The 21,863-nt window shown below is 53.9% G+C and overlaps 1 protein-coding gene across 1 annotated transcript in view; it reads left to right on the forward strand.

Annotated features, from left to right (window-relative positions):
* The window catches only part of LOC140411609 (hepatic and glial cell adhesion molecule-like), a 156,947-nt gene that overhangs the window by 29,851 nt on the left and 105,233 nt on the right, over window positions 1–21,863 (forward strand). The window contains exon 3 of the mRNA XM_072500667.1: window positions 15,435–15,713. Within this exon, the coding sequence (XP_072356768.1) occupies window positions 15,435–15,713 (279 nt within the window). The remainder of the gene's footprint in view (window positions 1–15,434; window positions 15,714–21,863) is intronic.

The following is a 21,863-nucleotide window of genomic DNA, read 5'->3' on the forward strand; positions in this document are numbered from 1 at the left end:
AGTGCTGCACTGTTAGAGGGTCAGTACTGAGTGAGCGCTGCACTGTCAGAGGGTCAGTGCTGAGAGATTGCTGCACTGTCATAGAGTCAGTACTGTGGGAGTGCTGCACTGTCCGAGGGTCACAGCTGAGGGTGCGCTGCTCTGTTAGAGGGTCAGTACTGAGGGAGTGCTGCACTGTCAGAGGGTCAGTACTGAGGGAGTGCTGCACTGTTAGAGGGTCAGTACTGAGTGAGCGCTGCACTGTCAGAGGGTCAGTGCTGAGGGAGAGCTGCACTGTTAGAGGGTCAGTACTGAGTGAGCGCTGCACTGTCAGAGGGTCAGTGCTGAGGGAGTGCTGCACTGTTATAGAGTCAGTACTGAGGGAGTGTTGCACTGTCAGAGGGTCAGTGCTGAGGGAGTGCTTCAATGTCAGAGGGTCTGTACTGAGGGAGTGCTGCACTGTCAGAATGTCAGTACTGAGGGAGTGCTGCACTGTCAGAGGGTCACAGCTGAGGGTGCACTGCTCTGTTAGAGGGTCAGTACTGAGGGAGCGCTGCACTGTCAGAGGGTCAGTACTGAAGGAGTGCTGCACTGTCAGAGGGCCAATACTGAGGGTACGCTGCACTGTCAGAGGGTCAGTACTGAGGGAGTGCTGCACTGTCAGAGGGTCACTGCTGAGGGAGCGCTGCACTGTCAGAGGGTCAGTACTGAGCAAGTGCTGCACTGTCAGAGGGTCAGTACTGAGGGAGTGCTTCACTGCCAGGGTCAGTCTGAGGGAGTGCTGCACTGTCAGAGTGTCAGTACTGAGAGAGTGCTGCACTGTAAGAGTCTCTGTTCTGTCAGAACACTGCACTGTCAGAGGGTCGGTGCTGAGGGAACGTTGCACTGTCAGAGTGTCAGTACTGAGGGAGTGCTGCACTGTCAGAGGGTCAGTACTGAGGGAGTGCTGCACTGACAGAGGGTCAGGAATGAGGGAGTGCTGCAGTGTCAGAGGGTCTGTCCTGAGGGAGTGCTTAATGTCAGAGGGTCAGAGCTGAGGGAGTGCTGCACTGTCAGAGGGTCAGTACTGAGGGAGTGCTGCACTGTAAGAGTGTCTGTTCTGGCAGATCACTGCACTGTCAGAGGATCGGTGCTGAGGGAACGTTGCACTGACAGAGGACCAGGAATGAGGGAGTGCTTAATGTCAGAGGCTCAGAGCTGAGGGAGTGCTGCACTGTCAGAGGGTCACTGCTGAAGGAGCGCTGCACTGTCAGAGGGTCAGTACTGAGGGAGTGCTGCACTGTCAGAGGGTCAGTACTGAGGGAGTGCACCACTGTCAGAGAGCCAGTACTGATGGAGTGCTGCACTGTCAGAGGGTCAGTACTGAGCGAGTGCTGCACTGTCAGAGGGTCAGTGCTTTGGGAGAGCTGCACTGTCAGAGGGTCATTAATGAGGCAACGCTGCACTGTCAGATGGTCAGTACTGAGGGAGTGCTGCACTGTCAGATGATCAGTACTGAGGGAACGCTGCACTGTCAGAGTGTCAGTACTGAGGGAGTGCTGCACTGTCAGATGGTCAGTACTGAGGGAGTGCTGCACTGTTAGAGGGTCAGTACTGATGGAGCGCTGCACTGTCAAAGTGTCAGTACTGAGGGAGTGCTGCACAGTTAGAGGGTCAGTACTGAGGGAGTGCTGCACTGTCAGAGTGTCAGTACTGAGGGAGTGCTGCACTGTCAGATGGTCAGTACTGAGGGAGTGCTGCACTGTTAGAGGGTCAGTACTGAGGGAGTGCTGCACTGTCAGAGGGTCAGTACTGAGGGAGTGCTGCATTGTCAGAGAGTCAGTACTGAGGGAGTGCTGCACTGTCAGAGGGCCAGTACTGAGGGAGTGCTGCACTGTCAGAGAGTCAGTACTGAGGGAGTGCTGCACTGTCAGAGGGCCAGTACTGAGGGAGTGCTGCACTGTCAGAGGATTAGTACTGAGGGAGAGCTGCACTGTCAGAGGGTCAGTACTGAGGGAGTGCTGCATTGTCAGAGGATTAGTACAGAGGGAATGCTGCACTGTCAGAGGGTCACAGCTGAGGGTGCACTGCTCTGTTAGAGGGTCAGTACTGAGGGAGCGCTGCACTGTCAGAGGGTCAGTACTGAAGGAGTGCTGCACTGTCAGAGGGCCAATACTGAGGGTACGCTGCACTGTCAGATGGTCAGTACTGAGGGAGTGCTGCACTGTCAGAGGGTCACTGCTGAGGGAGCGCTGCACTGTCAGAGGGTCAGTACTGAGCAAGTGCTGCACTGTCAGAGGGTCAGTACTGAGGGAGTGCTTCACTGCCAGGGTCAGTCTGAGGGAGTGCTGCACTGTCAGAGTGTCAGTACTGAGAGAGTGCTGCACTGTAAGAGTCTCTGTTCTGTCAGAACACTGCACTGTCAGAGGGTCGGTGCTGAGGGAACGTTGCACTGTCAGAGTGTCAGTACTGAGGGAGTGCTGCACTGTCAGAGGGTCAGTACTGAGGGAGTGCTGCACTGACAGAGGGTCAGGAATGAGGGAGTGCTGCAGTGTCAGAGGGTCTGTCCTGAGGGAGTGCTTAATGTCAGAGGGTCAGAGCTGAGGGAGTGCTGCACTGTCAGAGGGTCAGTACTGAGGGAGTGCTGCACTGTAAGAGTGTCTGTTCTGGCAGATCACTGCACTGTCAGAGGATCGGTGCTGAGGGAACGTTGCACTGACAGAGGACCAGGAATGAGGGAGTGCTTAATGTCAGAGGCTCAGAGCTGAGGGAGTGCTGCACTGTCAGAGGGTCACTGCTGAAGGAGCGCTGCACTGTCAGAGGGTCAGTACTGAGGGAGTGCTGCACTGTCAGAGGGTCAGTACTGAGGGAGTGCACCACTGTCAGAGAGCCAGTACTGATGGAGTGCTGCACTGTCAGAGGGTCAGTACTGAGCGAGTGCTGCACTGTCAGAGGGTCAGTGCTTTGGGAGAGCTGCACTGTCAGAGGGTCATTAATGAGGCAACGCTGCACTGTCAGATGGTCAGTACTGAGGGAGTGCTGCACTGTCAGATGATCAGTACTGAGGGAACGCTGCACTGTCAGAGTGTCAGTACTGAGGGAGTGCTGCACTGTCAGATGGTCAGTACTGAGGGAGTGCTGCACTGTTAGAGGGTCAGTACTGAGGGAGCGCTGCACTGTCAAAGTGTCAGTACTGAGGGAGTGCTGCACTGTTAGAGGGTCAGTACTGAGGGAGTGCTGCACTGTCAGAGTGTCAGTACTGAGGGAGTGCTGCACTGTCAGATGGTCAGTACTGAGGGAGTGCTGCACTGTTAGAGGGTCAGTACTGAGGGAGTGCTGCACTGTCAGAGGGTCAGTACTGAGGGAGTGCTGCATTGTCAGAGAGTCAGTACTGAGGGAGTGCTGCACTGTCAGAGGGCCAGTACTGAGGGAGTGCTGCACTGTCAGAGAGTCAGTACTGAGGGAGTGCTGCACTGTCAGAGGGCCAGTACTGAGGGAGTGCTGCACTGTCAGAGGATTAGTACTGAGGGAGAGCTGCACTGTCAGAGGGTCAGTACTGAGGGAGTGCTGCATTGTCAGAGGATTAGTACAGAGGGAGTGCTGCATTGTCAGAGGATTAGTACAGAGGGAGTGCTGCACTGTCAGAGGGTCAGTACTGAGGGAGTGCTGCATTGTCAGAGGATTAGTACAGAGGGAGTGCTGCACTGTCAGAGAGTCAGTACTGAGGGAGTGCTGCACTGTCAGAGGGTCAGTACTGAGGGAGTGCTGCATTGTCAGAGGATTAGTACTGAGGGAGTGCTGCACTGTCAGAGAGTCAGTACTGAGGGAGTGCTGCACTGTCAGAGGGTCAGTACTGAGGGAGTGCTGCATTGTCAGAGGATTAGTACTGAGGGAGTGCTGCACTGTCAGAGGGTCAGTACTGAGGGAGTGCTGCACTGTCAGAGGGTCAGTACTGAGGGAGTGCTGCATTGTCAGAGGATTAGTACAGAGGGAGTGCTGCACTGTCAGAGAGTCAGTACTGAGGGAGTGCTGCACTGTCAGAGGGTCAGTACTGAGGGAGTGCTGCATTGTCAGAGGATTAGTACTGAGGGAGTGCTGCACTGTCAGAGGGTCAGTACTGAGGGAGTGCTGCACTGTCAGAGGATTAGTACAGAGGGAACGCTGCACTGTCAGAGAGTCAGTACTGAGAGAGTGCTGCACTGTCAGAGGGAGTGCTGCACTGTCAGAAGGTCAGTGCTGAGGGAACGTTGCACTGTCAGAGGGTCAGGACTGAGGGAGCTCTGCACTGTCAGTGGGTCAGTACTAAGGGAGTGCTGCACTGTCAGTGGGTCAGTACTAAGGGAGTGCTGCACTGTCAGAGGGTCAGTACTGAGGGAACGCTGCACTGTCAGAGGGTCACTGCTGAGGGAACGCTGCACTGTCAGAGGGTCAGTACTGAGGGAGTGCTGCATTGTCAGAGGATTAGTACAGAGGGAGCGCTGCACTGTCAGAGGGTCAGTACTGAGCAAGTGCTGCACTGTCAGAGGGTCAGTACTGAGGGAGTGCTTAATGTCAGAGGGTCAGAGCTGAGTGAGCGCTGCACTGTCAGAGGGTCAGTGCTGAGGGAGTGCTGCACTGTTATAGAGTCAGTACTGAGGGAGTGTTGCACTGTCAGAGGGTCAGTGCTGAGGGAGTGCTTCAATGTCAGAGGGTCTGTACTGAGGGAGTGCTGCACTGTCAGAGGGTCACAGCTGAGGGTGCACTGCTCTGTTAGAGGGTCAGTACTGAGGGAGCGCTGCACTGTCAGAGGGTCAGTACTGAAGGAGTGCTGCACTGTCAGAGGGCCAATACTGAGGGTACGCTGCACTGTCAGAGGGTCAATACTGAGGGAGTGCTGCACTGTCAGAGGGTCACTGCTGAGGGAGCGCTGCACTGTCAGAGGGTCAGTACTGAGCAAGTGCTGCACTGTCAGAGGGTCAGTACTGAGGGAGTGCTTCACTGCCAGGGTCAGTCTGAGGGAGTGCTGCACTGTCAGAGTGTCAGTACTGAGAGAGTGCTGCACTGTAAGAGTCTCTGTTCTGTCAGATCACTGCACTGTCAGAGGGTCGGTGCTGAGGGAACGTTGCACTGTCAGAGTGTCAGTACTGAGGGAGTGCTGCACTGTCAGAGGGTCAGTACTGAGGGAGTGCTGCACTGACAGAGGGTCAGGAATGAGGGAGTGCTGCAGTGTCAGAGGGTCTGTACTGAGGGAGTGCTTAATGTCAGAGGGTCAGAGCTGAGGGAGTGCTGCACTGTCAGAGGGTCAGTACTGAGGGAGTGCTGCACTGTAAGAGTGTCTGTTCTGGCAGATCACTGCACTGTCAGAGGATCGGTGCTGAGGGAACGTTGCACTGACAGAGGACCAGGAATGAGGGAGTGCTTAATGTCAGAGGCTCAGAGCTGAGGGAGTGCTGCACTGTCAGAGGGTCACTGCTGAAGGAGCGCTGCACTGTCAGAGGGTCAGTACTGAGGGAGTGCTGCACTGTCAGAGGGTCAGTACTGAGGGAGCGCACCACTGTCAGAGAGCCAGTACTGATGGAGTGCTGCACTGTCAGAGGGTCAGTACTGAGGGAGTGCTGCACTGTCAGAGGGTCAGTGCTTTGGGAGTGCTGCACTGTCAGAGAGTCAGTACTGAGGGAGTGCTGCACTGTCAGAGGGCCAGTACTGAGGGAGTGCTGCATTGTCAGAGGATTAGTACAGAGGGAGTGCTGCACTGTCAGAGAGTCAGTACTGAGGGAGTGCTGCACTGTCAGAGGGTCAGTACTGAGGGAGTGCTGCATTGTCAGAGGATTAGTACTGAGGGAGTGCTGCACTGTCAGAGGGCCAGTACTGAGGGAGTGCTGCACTGTCAGAGAGTCAGTACTGAGGGAGTGCTGCACTGTCAGAGGGCCAGTACTGAGGGAGTGCTGCATTGTCAGAGGATTAGTACAGAGGGAGTGCTGCACTGTCAGAGAGTCAGTACTGAGGGAGTGCTGCACTGTCAGAGGGTCAGTACTGAGGGAGTGCTGCATTGTCAGAGGATTAGTACAGAGGGAACGCTGCACTGTCAGGGAGTCAGTACTGAGAGAGTGCTGCACTGTCAGAGGGAGTGCTGCACTGTCAGAAGGTCAGTGCTGAGGGAACACTGCACTGTCAGAGGGTCAGTACTGAGGGAGTGCTGCACTGTCAGAGGGTCAGTACTGAGGGAGTGCTGCATTGTCAGAGGATTAGTACTGAGGGAGTGCTGCACTGTCAGAAGGTCAGTGCTGAGGGAACGCTGCACTGTCAGAGGGTCAGTACTGAGGGAGCGCTGCACTGTCAGAGGGTCAGGACTGAGGGAGCTCTGCACTGTCAGTGGGTCAGTACTAAGGGAGTGCTGCACTGTCAGTGGGTCAGTACTAAGGGAGTGCTGCACTGTCAGATGGCCAGTGCTGAGGGAGCGCTGCACTGTCAGAGGGTCAGTACTGAGGGAACGCTGCACTGTCAGAGGGTCACTGCTGAGGGAGCGCTGCACTGTCAGAGGGTCAGTATTGAGGGAGTGCTGCATTGTCAGAGGATTAGTACAGAGGGAGCGCTGCACTGTCAGAGGGTCAGTACTGAGCAAGTGCTGCACTGTCAGAGGGTCAGTACTGAGGGAGTGCTTAATGTCAGAGGGTCAGAGCTGAGGGAGTGCTGCACTGTCAGAGGGTCACTGCTGAGGGAACGCTGCACTGTCAGAGGGTCAGTACTGAGGGAGTGCTGCACTGTCAGAGGGTCAGTGCTGAGGGAGTGCTACACTGTCAGAGAGCCAGTACTGATGGAGCACTGCACTGTCAGAGGGTCAGTACTGAGGGAGTGCTGCACTGTCAGAGGGTCAGTACTGAGGGAGTGTTGCACTGTCAGAGCGTCAGTACTGAGGGAGTGCTGCACTGTCAGAGTGTCATTAATGAGGGAACGCTGCACTGTCAGAGGGTCAGCACTGAGGGAGTGCTGCACTGTCAGAGGGTCTGTACTGAGCAAATGCTGCACTGTCAGAGGGTCAGTACTGAGGGAGTGCTTCACTGTCAGGGTCAGTCTGAGGGAGTGCTGCACTGTCAGAGTGTCAGTACTGAGGGAGCGCTGCACTGTCAGAGGGTCAGTACTGAGGGAGTGCTGCACTGTAAGAGTCTCTGTTCTGTCAGAACACTGCACTGTCAGAGGGTCGGTGCTGAGGGAACGTTGCACTGACAGAGGGTCAGGAATGAGGGAGTGCTGCAGTGTCAGAGGGTCTGTACTGAGGGAGTGCTGCACTGTCAGAGGGTCAGTACTGAGGGAGTGCTGCACTGTAAGAGTGTCTGTTCTGGCAGAACACTGCACTGTCAGAGGATCGGTGCTGAGGGAACGTTGCACTGACAGAGGGTCAGGAATGAGGGAGTGCTGCACTGTAAGAGGGTCTGTACTGAGGGAGAGCTTAATGTCAGAAGGTCAGAGCTGAGGGAGTGCTGCACTGTCAGAGGGTCAGTACTGAGGGAGTGCTGCACTGTAAGAGTGTCTGTTCTGGCAGAACACTGCACTGTCAGAGGATCGGTGCTGAGGGAACGTTGCACTGACAGAGGGTCAGGAATGAGGGAGTGCTGCACTGTAAGAGGGTCTGTACTGAGAGAGAGCTTAATGTCAGAGGGTCAGAGCTGAGGGAGTGCTGCACTGTCAGAGGGTCACTGCTGAAGGAGCGCTGCACTGTCAGAGGGTCAGCACTGAGCAAGTGCTGCACTGTCAGAGGGTCACTGCTGAGGGAGCACTGCACTGTCAGAGGGTAAGTACTGAGGGAGTGCTGCACTGTCAAAGGGTCAGTGCTGAGGGAGTGCTACACTGTCAGAGAGCCAGTACTGATGGAGTGCTGCACTGTCAGAGGATCAGTGCTTATGGAGAGCTGCACTGTCAGAGGGTCATTAATGAGGGAACGCTGCACTGTCAGTGGGTCAGTACTGAGGGAGTGCTGCACTGTCAGATGGTCAGTACTGAGGGAGTGCTGCACATTCAGAGGGCCAGTACTGAGGGAGCGCAGCACTGTCAGAGGGTCAGTACTGAGGGAGTGCTGCACTGTCAGAGGGTCAGAGCTGAGGGTGCGCTGCTCTGTTAGAGGGTCAGTACTGAGGGAGCGCTGCACTGTCATAGAGTCAGTACTGAGGGAGAGCTTCAATGTCAGAGGGTCTGTACTAAGGGAGTGCTGCACTGTCAGAGGGTGAGTACTGAGGGAGTGCTGCACTGTCAGAGGCTCAGTGCTTAGGGAGAGCTGCACTGTCACAGGGTCATTAATGAGGGAACGCTGCATTGTCAGAGGGTCAGTACTGAGGGAGTGCTGCACTGTCAGATGGTCAGTACTGAGGGAGTGCTGCACTGTCAGAGGGCCAGTACTGAGGGAGCGCTGCACTGTCAGAGGGTCAGTACTGAGGGAGTGCTGCATTGTCAGAGGATCAGTACAGAGGGAATGCTGCACTGTCAGAGCGTCAGTACTGAGCAAGTGCTGCACTGTCAGAGGGTCAGAGCTGAGGGTGCACTGCTCTGTTAGAGGGTCAGTACTGAGGGAGCGCTGCACTGTCAGAGGGTCAGTGCTGAGGGAGTGCTGCACTGTCAGAGGGTCAGTACTGAGGGAGTACTGCACTGTTAGAGGGTCAGTACTGAGGGAGCGCTGCACTGTCATAGAGTCAGTACTGAGGGAGTGCTTCAATGTCAGAGGGTCTGTACTGAGGGAGTGCTGCACTGTCAGAGGTTCAGAGCTGAGGGTGCACTGATCTGTTAGAGGGTCAGTACTGAAGGAGTGCTGCACTGTCAGAGGGCCAATACTGAGGGAACGCTGCACTGTCAGAGGGTCAGTACTGAGGGAGTGCTGCACTGTCAGAGGGTCAGTACTGAGGGAGTGCTGCACTGTCAGAGGGTCAGTGCTGAGCGAGTGCTGCGCTGTCAAAAGTCAGGGCTGGGTGAGAGCTGCACTGTCAGAGGGTCAGGACTGAGGCAGTGCTGCACTGTCAGAGGGTCAGTACTGAGGGAACGCTGCACTGTCAGAGGGTCAGTACTCAGGGAGTGCTGCACTGTCAGAGGGTCAGTACTGAGGGAACGCTGCACTGTCAGACGGTCACTGCTGAGGGAGCGCTGCACTGTCAGAGGGTCAGTACTGATCAAGTGCTGCACTGTCAGAGGGTCAGTACTGAGGGAGTGCTTCAGAACAGTCTCTGTTCTGGCAGAACACTGCACTGTCAGAGGGTCGGTGCTGAGGGAACGTTGCACTGACAGAGGGTCAGGAATGAGGGAGATCTGCAGTGTCAGGGGGTCTGTACTGAGGGAGTGCTTAATGTCAGAGGTTCAGAGCTGAGGGAGTGCTGCACTGTCAGAGGGTCAGCACTGAGCAAGTGCTGCACTGTCAGAGGGTCACTGCTGAGGGAGCACTGCACTGTCAGAGGGTAAGTACTGAGGGAGTGCTGCACTGTCAAAGGGTCAGTGCTGAGGGAGTGCTACACTGTCAGAGAGCCAGTACTGATGGAGTGCTGCACTGTCAGAGGATCAGTGCTTATGGAGAGCTGCACTGTCAGAGGGTCATTAATGAGGGAACGCTGCACTGTCAGTGGGTCAGTACTGAGGGAGTGCTGCACTGTCAGATGGTCAGTACTGAGGGAGTGCTGCACATTCAGAGGGCCAGTACTGAGGGAGCGCAGCACTGTCAGAGGGTCAGTACTGAGGGAGTGCTGCATTGTCAGAGGATTAGTACAGAGGGAACGCTGCACTGTCAGAGGGTCAGTGCTGAGGGAGTGCTACACTGTCAGAGAGCCAGTACTGATGGAGCACTGCACTGTCAGAGGGTCAGTACTGAGGGAGTGCTGCACTGTCAGAGGGTCAGTACTGAGGGAGTGTTGCACTGTCAGAGCGTCAGTACTGAGGGAGTGCTGCACTGTCAGAGTGTCATTAATGAGGGAACGCTGCACTGTCAGAGGGTCAGCACTGAGGGAGTGCTGCACTGTCAGAGGGTCTGTACTGAGCAAATGCTGCACTGTCAGAGGGTCAGTACTGAGGGAGTGCTTCACTGTCAGGGTCAGTCTGAGGGAGTGCTGCACTGTCAGAGTGTCAGTACTGAGGGAGCGCTGCACTGTCAGAGGGTCAGTACTGAGGGAGTGCTGCACTGTAAGAGTCTCTGTTCTGTCAGAACACTGCACTGTCAGAGGGTCGGTGCTGAGGGAACGTTGCACTGACAGAGGGTCAGGAATGAGGGAGTGCTGCAGTGTCAGAGGGTCTGTACTGAGGGAGTGCTGCACTGTCAGAGGGTCAGTACTGAGGGAGTGCTGCACTGTAAGAGTGTCTGTTCTGGCAGAACACTGCACTGTCAGAGGATCGGTGCTGAGGGAACGTTGCACTGACAGAGGGTCAGGAATGAGGGAGTGCTGCACTGTAAGAGGGTCTGTACTGAGGGAGAGCTTAATGTCAGAAGGTCAGAGCTGAGGGAGTGCTGCACTGTCAGAGGGTCAGTACTGAGGGAGTGCTGCACTGTAAGAGTGTCTGTTCTGGCAGAACACTGCACTGTCAGAGGATCGGTGCTGAGGGAACGTTGCACTGACAGAGGGTCAGGAATGAGGGAGTGCTGCACTGTAAGAGGGTCTGTACTGAGAGAGAGCTTAATGTCAGAGGGTCAGAGCTGAGGGAGTGCTGCACTGTCAGAGGGTCACTGCTGAAGGAGCGCTGCACTGTCAGAGGGTCAGCACTGAGCAAGTGCTGCACTGTCAGAGGGTCACTGCTGAGGGAGCACTGCACTGTCAGAGGGTAAGTACTGAGGGAGTGCTGCACTGTCAAAGGGTCAGTGCTGAGGGAGTGCTACACTGTCAGAGAGCCAGTACTGATGGAGTGCTGCACTGTCAGAGGATCAGTGCTTATGGAGAGCTGCACTGTCAGAGGGTCATTAATGAGGGAACGCTGCACTGTCAGTGGGTCAGTACTGAGGGAGTGCTGCACTGTCAGATGGTCAGTACTGAGGGAGTGCTGCACATTCAGAGGGCCAGTACTGAGGGAGCGCAGCACTGTCAGAGGGTCAGTACTGAGGGAGTGCTGCACTGTCAGAGGGTCAGAGCTGAGGGTGCGCTGCTCTGTTAGAGGGTCAGTACTGAGGGAGCGCTGCACTGTCATAGAGTCAGTACTGAGGGAGAGCTTCAATGTCAGAGGGTCTGTACTAAGGGAGTGCTGCACTGTCAGAGGGTGAGTACTGAGGGAGTGCTGCACTGTCAGAGGCTCAGTGCTTAGGGAGAGCTGCACTGTCACAGGGTCATTAATGAGGGAACGCTGCACTGTCAGAGGGTCAGTACTGAGGGAGTGCTGCACTGTCAGATGGTCAGTACTGAGGGAGTGCTGCACTGTCAGAGGGCCAGTACTGAGGGAGCGCTGCACTGTCAGAGGGTCAGTACTGAGGGAGTGCTGCATTGTCAGAGGATCAGTACAGAGGGAATGCTGCACTGTCAGAGCGTCAGTACTGAGCAAGTGCTGCACTGTCAGAGGGTCAGAGCTGAGGGTGCACTGCTCTGTTAGAGGGTCAGTACTGAGGGAGCGCTGCACTGTCAGAGGGTCAGTGCTGAGGGAGTGCTGCACTGTCAGAGGGTCAGTACTGAGGGAGTACTGCACTGTTAGAGGGTCAGTACTGAGGGAGCGCTGCACTGTCATAGAGTCAGTACTGAGGGAGTGCTTCAATGTCAGAGGGTCTGTACTGAGGGAGTGCTGCACTGTCAGAGGTTCAGAGCTGAGGGTGCACTGCTCTGTTAGAGGGTCAGTACTGAAGGAGTGCTGCACTGTCAGAGGGCCAATACTGAGGGAACGCTGCACTGTCAGAGGGTCAGTACTGAGGGAGTGCTGCACTGTCAGAGGGTCAGTACTGAGGGAGTGCTGCACTGTCAGAGGGTCAGTGCTGAGCGAGTGCTGCGCTGTCAAAAGTCAGGGCTGGGTGAGAGCTGCACTGTCAGAGGGTCAGGACTGAGGGAGTGCTGCACTGTCAGAGGGTCAGTACTGAGGGAACGCTGCACTGTCAGAGGGTCAGTACTCAGGGAGTGCTGCACTGTCAGAGGGTCAGTACTGAGGGAACGCTGCACTGTCAGACGGTCACTGCTGAGGGAGCGCTGCACTGTCAGAGGGTCAGTACTGATCAAGTGCTGCACTGTCAGAGGGTCAGTACTGAGGGAGTGCTTCAGAACAGTCTCTGTTCTGGCAGAACACTGCACTGTCAGAGGGTCGGTGCTGAGGGAACGTTGCACTGACAGAGGGTCAGGAATGAGGGAGATCTGCAGTGTCAGGGGGTCTGTACTGAGGGAGTGCTTAATGTCAGAGGTTCAGAGCTGAGGGAGTGCTGCACTGTCAGAGGGTCAGCACTGAGCAAGTGCTGCACTGTCAGAGGGTCACTGCTGAGGGAGCACTGCACTGTCAGAGGGTAAGTACTGAGGGAGTGCTGCACTGTCAAAGGGTCAGTGCTGAGGGAGTGCTACACTGTCAGAGAGCCAGTACTGATGGAGTGCTGCACTGTCAGAGGATCAGTGCTTATGGAGAGCTGCACTGTCAGAGGGTCATTAATGAGGGAACGCTGCACTGTCAGTGGGTCAGTACTGAGGGAGTGCTGCACTGTCAGATGGTCAGTACTGAGGGAGTGCTGCACATTCAGAGGGCCAGTACTGAGGGAGCGCAGCACTGTCAGAGGGTCAGTACTGAGGGAGTGCTGCATTGTCAGAGGATTAGTACAGAGGGAACGCTGCACTGTCAGAGCGTCAGTACTGAGCAAGTGCTGCACTATCAGGGGGTCAGAGCTGAGGGTGCGCTGCTCTGTTAGAGGGTCAGTACTGAGGGAGCGCTGCACTGTCAGAGGGTCAGTGCTGAGGGAGTGCTGCCCTGTCAGAGGGTCAGTACTGAGGGAGTACTGCACTGTTAGAGGGTCAGTACTGAGGGAGCGCTGCACTGTCATAGAGTCAGTACTGAGGGAGAGCTTCAATGTCAGAGGGTCTGTACTAAGGGAGCGCTGCACTGTCAGAGGGTCAATGCTGAGTGATCGCTGCACTGTCAGAGGGTCAGTACTGAAGGAGTGCTGCACTGTCAGAGGGCCAATACTGAGGGAACGCTGCACTGTCAGAGGGTCAGTACTGAGGGAATGCTGCACTGTCAGAGGGTAAGTACTGAGGGAGTGCTGCACTGTCAGAGGCTCAGTGCTTAGGGAGTGCTGCACTGTCAGAGGGTCAGTACTGAGGGAGTGCTGCACTGTCAGAGGGTCAGTACTGAGGGAGTGCTGCACTGAAAGAGTCTCTGTTCTGGCAGAACACTGCACTGTCAGAGGGTCGGTGCTGAGGGAACGTTGCACTGACAGAGGGTCAGGAATGAGGGAGTGCTGCAGTGTCAGGGGGTCTGTACTGAGGGAGTGCTTAATGTCAGAGGTTCAGAGCTGAGGGAGTGCTGCACTGTCATAGGGTCAGTACTGAGGGAGTCCTGCACTGTAAGAGTGTCTGTTCTGGCAGAACACTGCACTGTCAGAGGGTCGGTGCTGAGGGAACGTTGCACTGACAGAGGGTCAGGAATGAGGGAGTGCTGCACTGTAAGAGGGTCTGTACTGAGGGAGTGCTTAATGTCAGAGGGTCAGAGCTGAGGGAGTGCTGCACTGTCAGAGGGTCACTGCTGAAGGAGCGCTGCACTGTCAGAGGGTCAGTACTGAGGGAGTGCTGCACTGTCAGAGTGTGTGGTGCTGAGGGAGTGCTACACTGTCAGAGAGTCTGTACTGATGGAGTGCTGCACTGTCAGATGGTCAGTGCTTAGGGAGAGCTGCACTGTCAGAGGGTCAGTACTGAGGGAGTGCTGCACTGTCAGAGGGTCAGTACTGAGGAAGTGCTGCCCTGTCTGAGGGTCATTAATGAGGGAACGCTGCACTTGCAGAGGGTCAGTACTGAGGGAGTGCTGCACTTTCAGAGGGTCAGGACGGAGGGAGCGCTGCACTGTCAGAGGGTCACTGCTGAGGGAGCGCTGCACTGTCAGAGGGTCAGTACTGAAGGAGTGCTGCTCTGTTAGAGGGTCAGTACTGAGGGAGCGCTGCACTGTCAGAGGGTCAGGGCTGGGTGAGAGCTGCACTGTCAGAGGGTCAGTACTGAGGGAGTGCTGCACTGTCAGAGGGTCAGTACTCAGGGAGTGCTGCACTGTCAGAGGGTCAGTACTGAGGGAACGCTGCACTGTCAGAGGGTCACTGCTGAGGGAGCGCTGTACTGTCAGAGGGTCAGTACTGATCAAGTGCTGCACTGTCAGAGGGTCAGTACTGAGGGAGTGCTTCACTGTCAGCGTCAGTCTGAGGGAGTGCTGCAGTGTCAGAGGGTCAGTACTGAGGGAGTGCTGCACTGTCAGAGGGTCAGTACTGAGGGAGTGCTGCACTGTAAGAGTCTCTGTTCTGGCAGAACACTGCACTGTCAGAGGGTCGGTGCTGAGGGAACGTTGCACTGACAGAGGGTCAGGAATGAGGGAGTGCTGCAGTGTCAGGGGGTCTGTACTGAGGGAGTGCTTAATGTCAGAGGTTCAGAGCTGAGGGAGTGCTGCACTGTCATAGGGTCAGTACTGAGGGAGTGCTGCACTGTAAGAGTGTCTGTTCTGGCAGAACACTGCACTGTCAGAGGGTCGGTGCTGAGGGAACGTTGCACTGACAGAGGGTCAGGAATGAGGGAGTGCTGCACTGTAAGAGGGTCTGTACTGAGGGAGTGCTTAATGTCAGAGGGTCAGAGCTGAGGGAGTGCTGCACTGTCAGAGGGTCACTGCTGAAGGAGCGCTGCACTGTCAGAGGGTCAGTACTGAGGGAGTGCTGCACTGTCAGAGTGTGTGGTGCTGAGGGAGTGCTACACTGTCAGAGAGTCTGTACTGATGGAGTGCTGCACTGTCAGATGGTCAGTGCTTAGGGAGAGCTGCACTGTCAGAGGGTCTGTACTGAGGGAGTGCTGCACTGTCAGAGGGTCAGTACTGAGGAAGTGCTGCACTGTCAGAGGGTCAGTACTGAGGGAGTGCTGCACTTTCAGAGGGTCAGGACGGAGGGAGCGCTGCACTGTCAGAGGGTCACTGCTGAGGGAGCGCTGCACTGTCAGAGGGTCAGTACTGAAGGAGTGCTGCTCTGTTAGAGGGTCAGTACTGAGGGAGCGCTGCACTGTCAGAGGGTCAGTACTGAGGGCGTGCTGCACTGTCAGAGGGTCAGTACTGAGCGAGTGCTGCACTGTCAGAGCGTCACTACTGAGGGAGTGCTGCACTGTCAGAGGGTCAGTACTGAGGGAGCGCTGCACTGTCAGAGGGTCAGTACTGAGGGAGCGCTGCACTCTCAGAGGGTCAGTATTGAGGGTATCGATTCCCAATTGCTTTTCTCTCTCTTACTCTGTCCGACTCTGAGTTCTGTCTCACCCTGGGCTTTTCCTTCGCTGTATATTTCGGCATCTTGGATCTTGCCCTGTGTGAACATTGTACAATAATCTGACTCGCCATGTTTCCACCTCCCTCAGAGCCTATCCGAGGGACCCTTGTGAAGATCAGCAACGTGAGCTTTGTCAATCAGACCTGTGTCGCCACCTTGACCTGCTCGACCGCGGGCGGCAGCGCAGTGAGCTACTCCTGGGAGCCGGGAACGGCTGACCATTTCCCGACGGCAGACGGGAGATCTGTGGAGGTGTCTCGGAACCTCAGCTCCACCCACTCTGCCCCGGTCTGCACCACGAGGAACCCTGTCAGTTGGCAGAACGACAGCGTGGATATGACCAGGGCCTGTCGAACCGATCACGCAGGTACGTTCCACCTTCGGCCGCGTGGCTGTGTCGCTGCGGCCTCCACGTTGTAGCTTACCCCCTTCCTAAGGTGACTGGGAGAAACGCAGCTCCTCAGAGTAGAGAAGGCTGAGGGGAACCTGATTGAGGTGGGCAAAATGATGGGGGACATCGATCGGGTGGACAGGAAGAAACACTTCCCCCTTCGCTGAGCGGTCAATAACCTGCCTCAAGGTGCTGGTTTAAGGTTATTTTTGTGAGTGGAAGCCAGTGTCCAGGGGTGTTCCATGGTGATCTGAGTCGGGTCCCTTCCTGTTCATAGTGCCCATCAATGATCTAGATGTGAATGTAGGAGGTTTGCTCAGTAAGTTCACAGATGACACCAAAATTGGTGGTGCGGTAAACAGCGAGGAGGAAAGCCTCAGATTACAGGATTATATAGACGGGTCAGACGGGCAGAACAATGGCAAATGGGATTTATCCCTGAGAAGTGTCGTGTTATGTAATTTGGAATAACGCAAGCTGCCACTTGATGCAGTTTTGAGTAACAGAGGCTCCAGACTTTGAAGTGAGTTCAGTGTGTTTGATTGAACTATTAGCACAGTTCTCAATGAGTTCGACTCTCTGCTAATCAAAATGTAGTAACTCAGTCTAACTCAACCAGCCTTGCTCTAAGCCACGTGCTGGGGTGTGATGCTGAGGATACACCCTGTCTCACTCTGTAGATGTCGGTCTGTGGAAAGAGGCGGGGTGTGAGTGCCTCATCCCTTTTATAGTGAGATACCACCCCTGAGTGTCCTGACTGCTCATTGGTTGTGTCCTATTCTATGTGTTCATTAGCATGTTTGCATATCGTGAGAAGAAGTGTGAGGTCATGTATTTTGTGAGGACTCACAAGACAAGGGACTACACAATGAACGGAAGGACGCTAGGAAACACAGAGAACCAGGGGGACATTATCTACCAGCAGGACAGGTAGATGAGGGGGTCAAGAGGGCAAGCAGTCATCAACAGTGCTATCAAGCGGCACTCACTCAGCAATAACCTGCTCACGGAAACTCAGCTTGGGTTCCGCCAGGGTCACTCAGCTCCTGACCTCATTACAGCCTTGGTTCAAACATGGAGAAAAGAGCTGAATGCCAGAGGTGAGGTGCGAGTGACTGCCCTCAACATCAAGGCAGCATTTGACCCAAGTGGCATCAAGGAGCCCGAGCTAAACTGGAGTCATTGGGAATCGGGGAAACGCTGGTTGGAGCCATAGCTGGCACAAAGGAAGATGGGCGTGGTGTTGCGACACCCTGGGCTAATGCGTGGTTAATTCCAACCTCACATGCCCGGAGTCCCACCATAAGTGAATTAACCAATAATTTGTAATGTTTTCCTGAGATCTTTGGCCCTTGACTGCTCCAATGACTTATAGGCACCAGATTTGTAAGTAAAACACAAAGTAAATGTGTATTTACAAAGGAAGAGTTAAAAATGTAATGGTGACAATAGAATGGCGGTCTGTTAATCTAATTATTCCCCAAACCTCGTCCCACCCTCCACCCAGACACACGGTGAGTGGGTAGGAAAGGTTTAAAATAACCAGGGATTAAAATGGGCTGAGATGAATCTTTGCTGCGGAGGTGGGTGGTTGACTTTGTAGTTGGCGACCTTGAAGTCATCGGTTGGTTTGGATCTTTTAGAACATGGTCTCAATTAGACCTTGCGGATTGCAGGAATTCTTCCGAAGAGTCACCTTCACTGGTCCAGGCCTCCACCAGATTGACTCACAGACTCACTGAGATAGCACTAGAATTCTCTACCTGAGAATATTCACTGTCCACTCTGCCTTTCAACTGCTTGTCTGGTCTTTGTGCAGGGTTTCCGGCTACGGTAGCACAGTGGTTAGCACTGTTGCTTCAGGGCGGCAGGGTCGATTCCCGGTTTGGGTCACTGTCTGTGCGGAGTCTGCATGTTCCCCCCGTGTCTGTGTGGGTCCCCTCCGGGTGCTCCGGTTTCCTCCCACAAGTCCCGAAAGACGTGCCGTCAGGTGAATTGGACATTCTGAATTCTCCCTCAGTGTCCCCGAACAGGCGGCGGAATGTGGATTCTAGGGGCTTTTCACAGTAACTTCATTGAAGTGTTAATGTGAGTCTACGTGTGACAATGAAAGACTTAAAGAAAAGGTATTGAGAGTGGTAAAAGGGCCTGGTCTTCAGAACCCTTTTTGTATTCTCAGGAGAGATATCAGCCTGGGCTTTCCCAGTCTTTCTCACAGTGGTTTAACTTGCACAGACCTGGCTGGAAAGAATACTTGCAGCATTTAAAACAGAAGTTAAAACTTTGCAGGACCAATAGAGTGTCCAGACCTGCTCATTCCAGCCGAGATATCAGAGAGAGAAGAAGTTCCCGCCTTTCTCAAAGAGATATTTAACAGGCTTTTACCCAGCTCCTTATCAGAATGAAACTGAAACCAAAAAGGGAATCTGCCTTCTGCTCCAGAATACGCTCAAAGGCTCTACCAATCCCAATCGAAAACAGAAAATGTTCCCGAATTTCAGAAGAGGGGATTGGCTGCTAACCAAGTCCATCAAAATGACATCAGGAGCTATGCCACAGAGCACACTGCACCAAGGGATGGTCCCGTTCAAATAAGAGCTTGCAGCCTTGGGGGGCAGTTCAAATGCAAAAATCTATAGTTTTAACAAGAGCCAAGTGGACAGGCATTAAAAGGAAACCAGGGGCAGACAAGGATTTAAACTAGGTTCCTTACAGTGGAGGCCAATTATCTCAGCTCCAGGACATCCCTGCGGGAGTTCCACAGGTCCAACCATCTTCACGAATGACCTCCCTACCATCAAAGGTGTTATGGGCCAGGGTTTAGAGAACCCCAAAGTGTATCATGGAGTTCACCTGACCCACAACCTTTAATAGATTGTGATGTGGGGAGCACACAACCCACTCTACAGGTGTGGTACAGCAGAAATGGAAAAGTATTTTTTAAAGCAAAACAATGTTTATTCTATGAACTCAAGTTAACCTTTTTAAAACATACAGTGAACATCTTAGCAACCATTAATTCAAATACAACCCCCAAAGAATACAACACTAAGTAATGCTTAAGCTGTCCTTTTAACATCCATAAGACTTAAAACACCTTTAAAACAGAAGCACATCAGGTTAAAGTCCCTACTGAGAGCAGTTATTAGTTTTAAATTACCAAAGAATCGATTTGCAGGCTTCAGATTATAGAGAGAGAGACTTATACACCTTCTGGCTGTGACTGCAGCTATCCAGTGCTGAAAACGAAACTAAAATACACCCTGCAGCAAACAGCCTAAAATAAAAGTAAAAAGCTGACAGACAGCCCAGCTCCACCCACACTCTGACATCACTGATAAACACACATTTCTTAAAGGTACATTTCTTAAACACCCATTTCTTAAAGGTACTCCCACATGACAAAGGTCAGAAGTGGGGATGTTCGCGGATGACTGCACAATGTTCAGCACCATTCACGACTCCTCAGATAATGGAGCAGTCCATGTCGAAATGCAGCAAAACCTGGACAATATCAAGTCTAGGGAAACATGTGGCAAGTAACCTTCATGCTATACAAATGCCAGGAAATGACCATCTCCGCAAAAGAGGATCTAACCACTGCCCCTTGGTGTTCAATGGCATTACCCCAATCAACAACTTGGGGGTTACCATTGATCAGAAACTGAACTGGACTAGCCTATTAATACTGTGGCTACCAGGGCAGGTCAAAGGCTAGGAATCCAAGGGTGAGTAACTTACCTGCTGACCCCCAAAGCCTGTCCACTATACACAAGTCATGAATGTGATGGAATACTCTCCTGGATGAGTGCAGCTCCAGCAACAATCAAGGAGCTCGACACCATCCAGAACAAAGCAGCCCATTTAATTGGCACCCCTTCCAAAAACATTAATTCCCTCCACCACCGCCACACAGTAGCAGCCGTGTGTACCATCTACACGATGCACTGCAGTAACTCACTGTTACACCAAGTGCACGGTCGCATCTAGTCCCACCTGCCCTGGATTCAAAACACAAGTGAATAAACCAAGAATTCTTATAAAAATACCCAACGTCTTTGGCTATTGGCTGCCCAGTAATTACAGTCACCAGGTTTGTAAGTGTAAACACAATTACTGTTCATTTATAACAAGAACTATCAGAGGGCGGGATTCTCTGACCCTCCATGCCGGAATCACGGAGAATAGCCGTTCAAGCCGAAAATCTGGCACAACGGCGCTACCGCGATTCTCCGCGGACCCGGCAGTTGCGCGCGCGGTTGACTCAGCGCGGTCACAACGATTCTCCGGGAGCTCGAACCCACGGCCGCAGTGGCGGTACTGGTGGGCGGCGGGGGGGAATCTGACTCCAAGGGGGGGCCTCAGCGGTAGGCCAGGCCCGCGATCTGGGGGGGGGGGGTACCTACCGTCCTGCGCGCGGGCCCGCTGTGAGGGTACGTCATGTCGGCACCGCCCGCGCCGAAGTGGGCCGCCGCGCGCATGCTCGGGACCGCCTGCGGCCGCCGTGCGCACGCGTGGCCGTACAGTCTGGGCAACAGGGCCCCACTGGCAGCCAGAGCTGTGGGACACATGCCGGGGCTCTGCTAGCCCTCTGGAAAATGGAGAATCACCCCGGACGTTTGAGGAAAAAGTCCGGAGTTATTCCCGCCCGTTTTCCGGTGGGAGTGGGTACTCAGTGCCCAAAAGGGAGAATCCCGCCCATGAAATTTGCAGTAAATACAACTGGATAACAGGATAATACCTACTACCCCTTTAACTGCCCCACCCTCCAATACAAACACAAGACAGATAAACACAGAGGGGGGAAAGGGGTAAAATAATATGGATGGAGATGAAAAGATAGGAGTCTTTGCTGAAAATGGTGGTTCTTTTAGCACACTTTCCTCACAGAATGCTGGTTTATCAGTCATTCGTTTGCAGGTGGTAATGATCTCCTCTGTCGGTTAGAAATGTACTATTCACAGGTTTTCCTCGAGAGGTCCCTTTGCTTCACATCAACCCCTGCTGTTAGTTCATGGTTTATTTCCAGGTCTCTGCCTTTTCTGCAAACCAAACTCAGTCCTTGAAACTCTGAATCATTCCAGTGAGATCAGATCCAATTGCCACCTGTTACCGGGCAGAGCAAATCCTTTTAGGCCAATTCATTGCCCACCAACCATTCAATCAAACAGAGTCACAGCCAATCACTGTCATTGGTGCCGGTCAGTCTACAACTCGAGAAGGTATCAGCACAGACTAGAACAGTGCTCCCCCTGTTGCTGAAATCTTCAGCTTAAATTAAGGGCTTAAAAAAAGGGAGCAAACAAGACGGGGCCTTACAACACATTTCCGAAAAGGCATTTCCCAACAAACAAGCAAGAACCAATTGATCCTGAAATAACTGGTAAACTGCATAGTGATCCGACAAAGGAAAAATTCACAATTCTCCCTCTCTGTAACGTCCTCCAGCCCCTAAACGCTGCCTCTCTCTGTAACCTCCCTCAGTTCTTACAACACTCCCTATCTCTGTAACGTCCCTCAGTCCGTACAGCCCTCCCTATCACTGTAACCTCCCTCAGTCCGTACAGCCCTCCCTATCTCTGTAACGTCCTCCAGCCCCTAAACGCTCCCTCTCTCTGTAATCTCCCTCAGTCCCTACAACACTCCCTATCTCTGTAACCTCCCTCAGTCCGTACAGCTCTCCCTATCTCTGTAACCTCCCTCAGTCCCTACAACCCTCCCTATCGCTGTAACCTCCCTCAGTCCCGACAACACTCCCTATCTCTGTAACCTCCTCCAGCCACTAAACCCTCCCTATCTCTGTAACCTTTCTCAGTCCCGACAACACTCCCTATCTCTATAACCTCCTCCAGCCACTAAACCCTCCCTTTCTCTGTAACCTCCTCCAGCCCCTACAACCCTCACTATCTCTGTAACCTCCTTCAGCCCCTAAACCCTCCCTATCCCTGTAATCTCCTCCAGCCCCTACAACCCTCACTATCCCTGTAACGTGCTCCGTTCCCTACAACCCTCCCTATCTCTTAATCTCCTCTAGCCCCCACAACCCTCCCTTTCCCTGTCACCTCCTCCATCCCCTAAAACCCTCCCTCTCTCTCTCACTTCCTCCAGCCCCGACAACCCTCCCTA

This window comes from Scyliorhinus torazame, chromosome 4 (assembly GCF_047496885.1).
Source record: "Scyliorhinus torazame isolate Kashiwa2021f chromosome 4, sScyTor2.1, whole genome shotgun sequence".
In the NCBI taxonomy this organism is placed as follows: domain Eukaryota; kingdom Metazoa; phylum Chordata; class Chondrichthyes; order Carcharhiniformes; family Scyliorhinidae; genus Scyliorhinus; species Scyliorhinus torazame.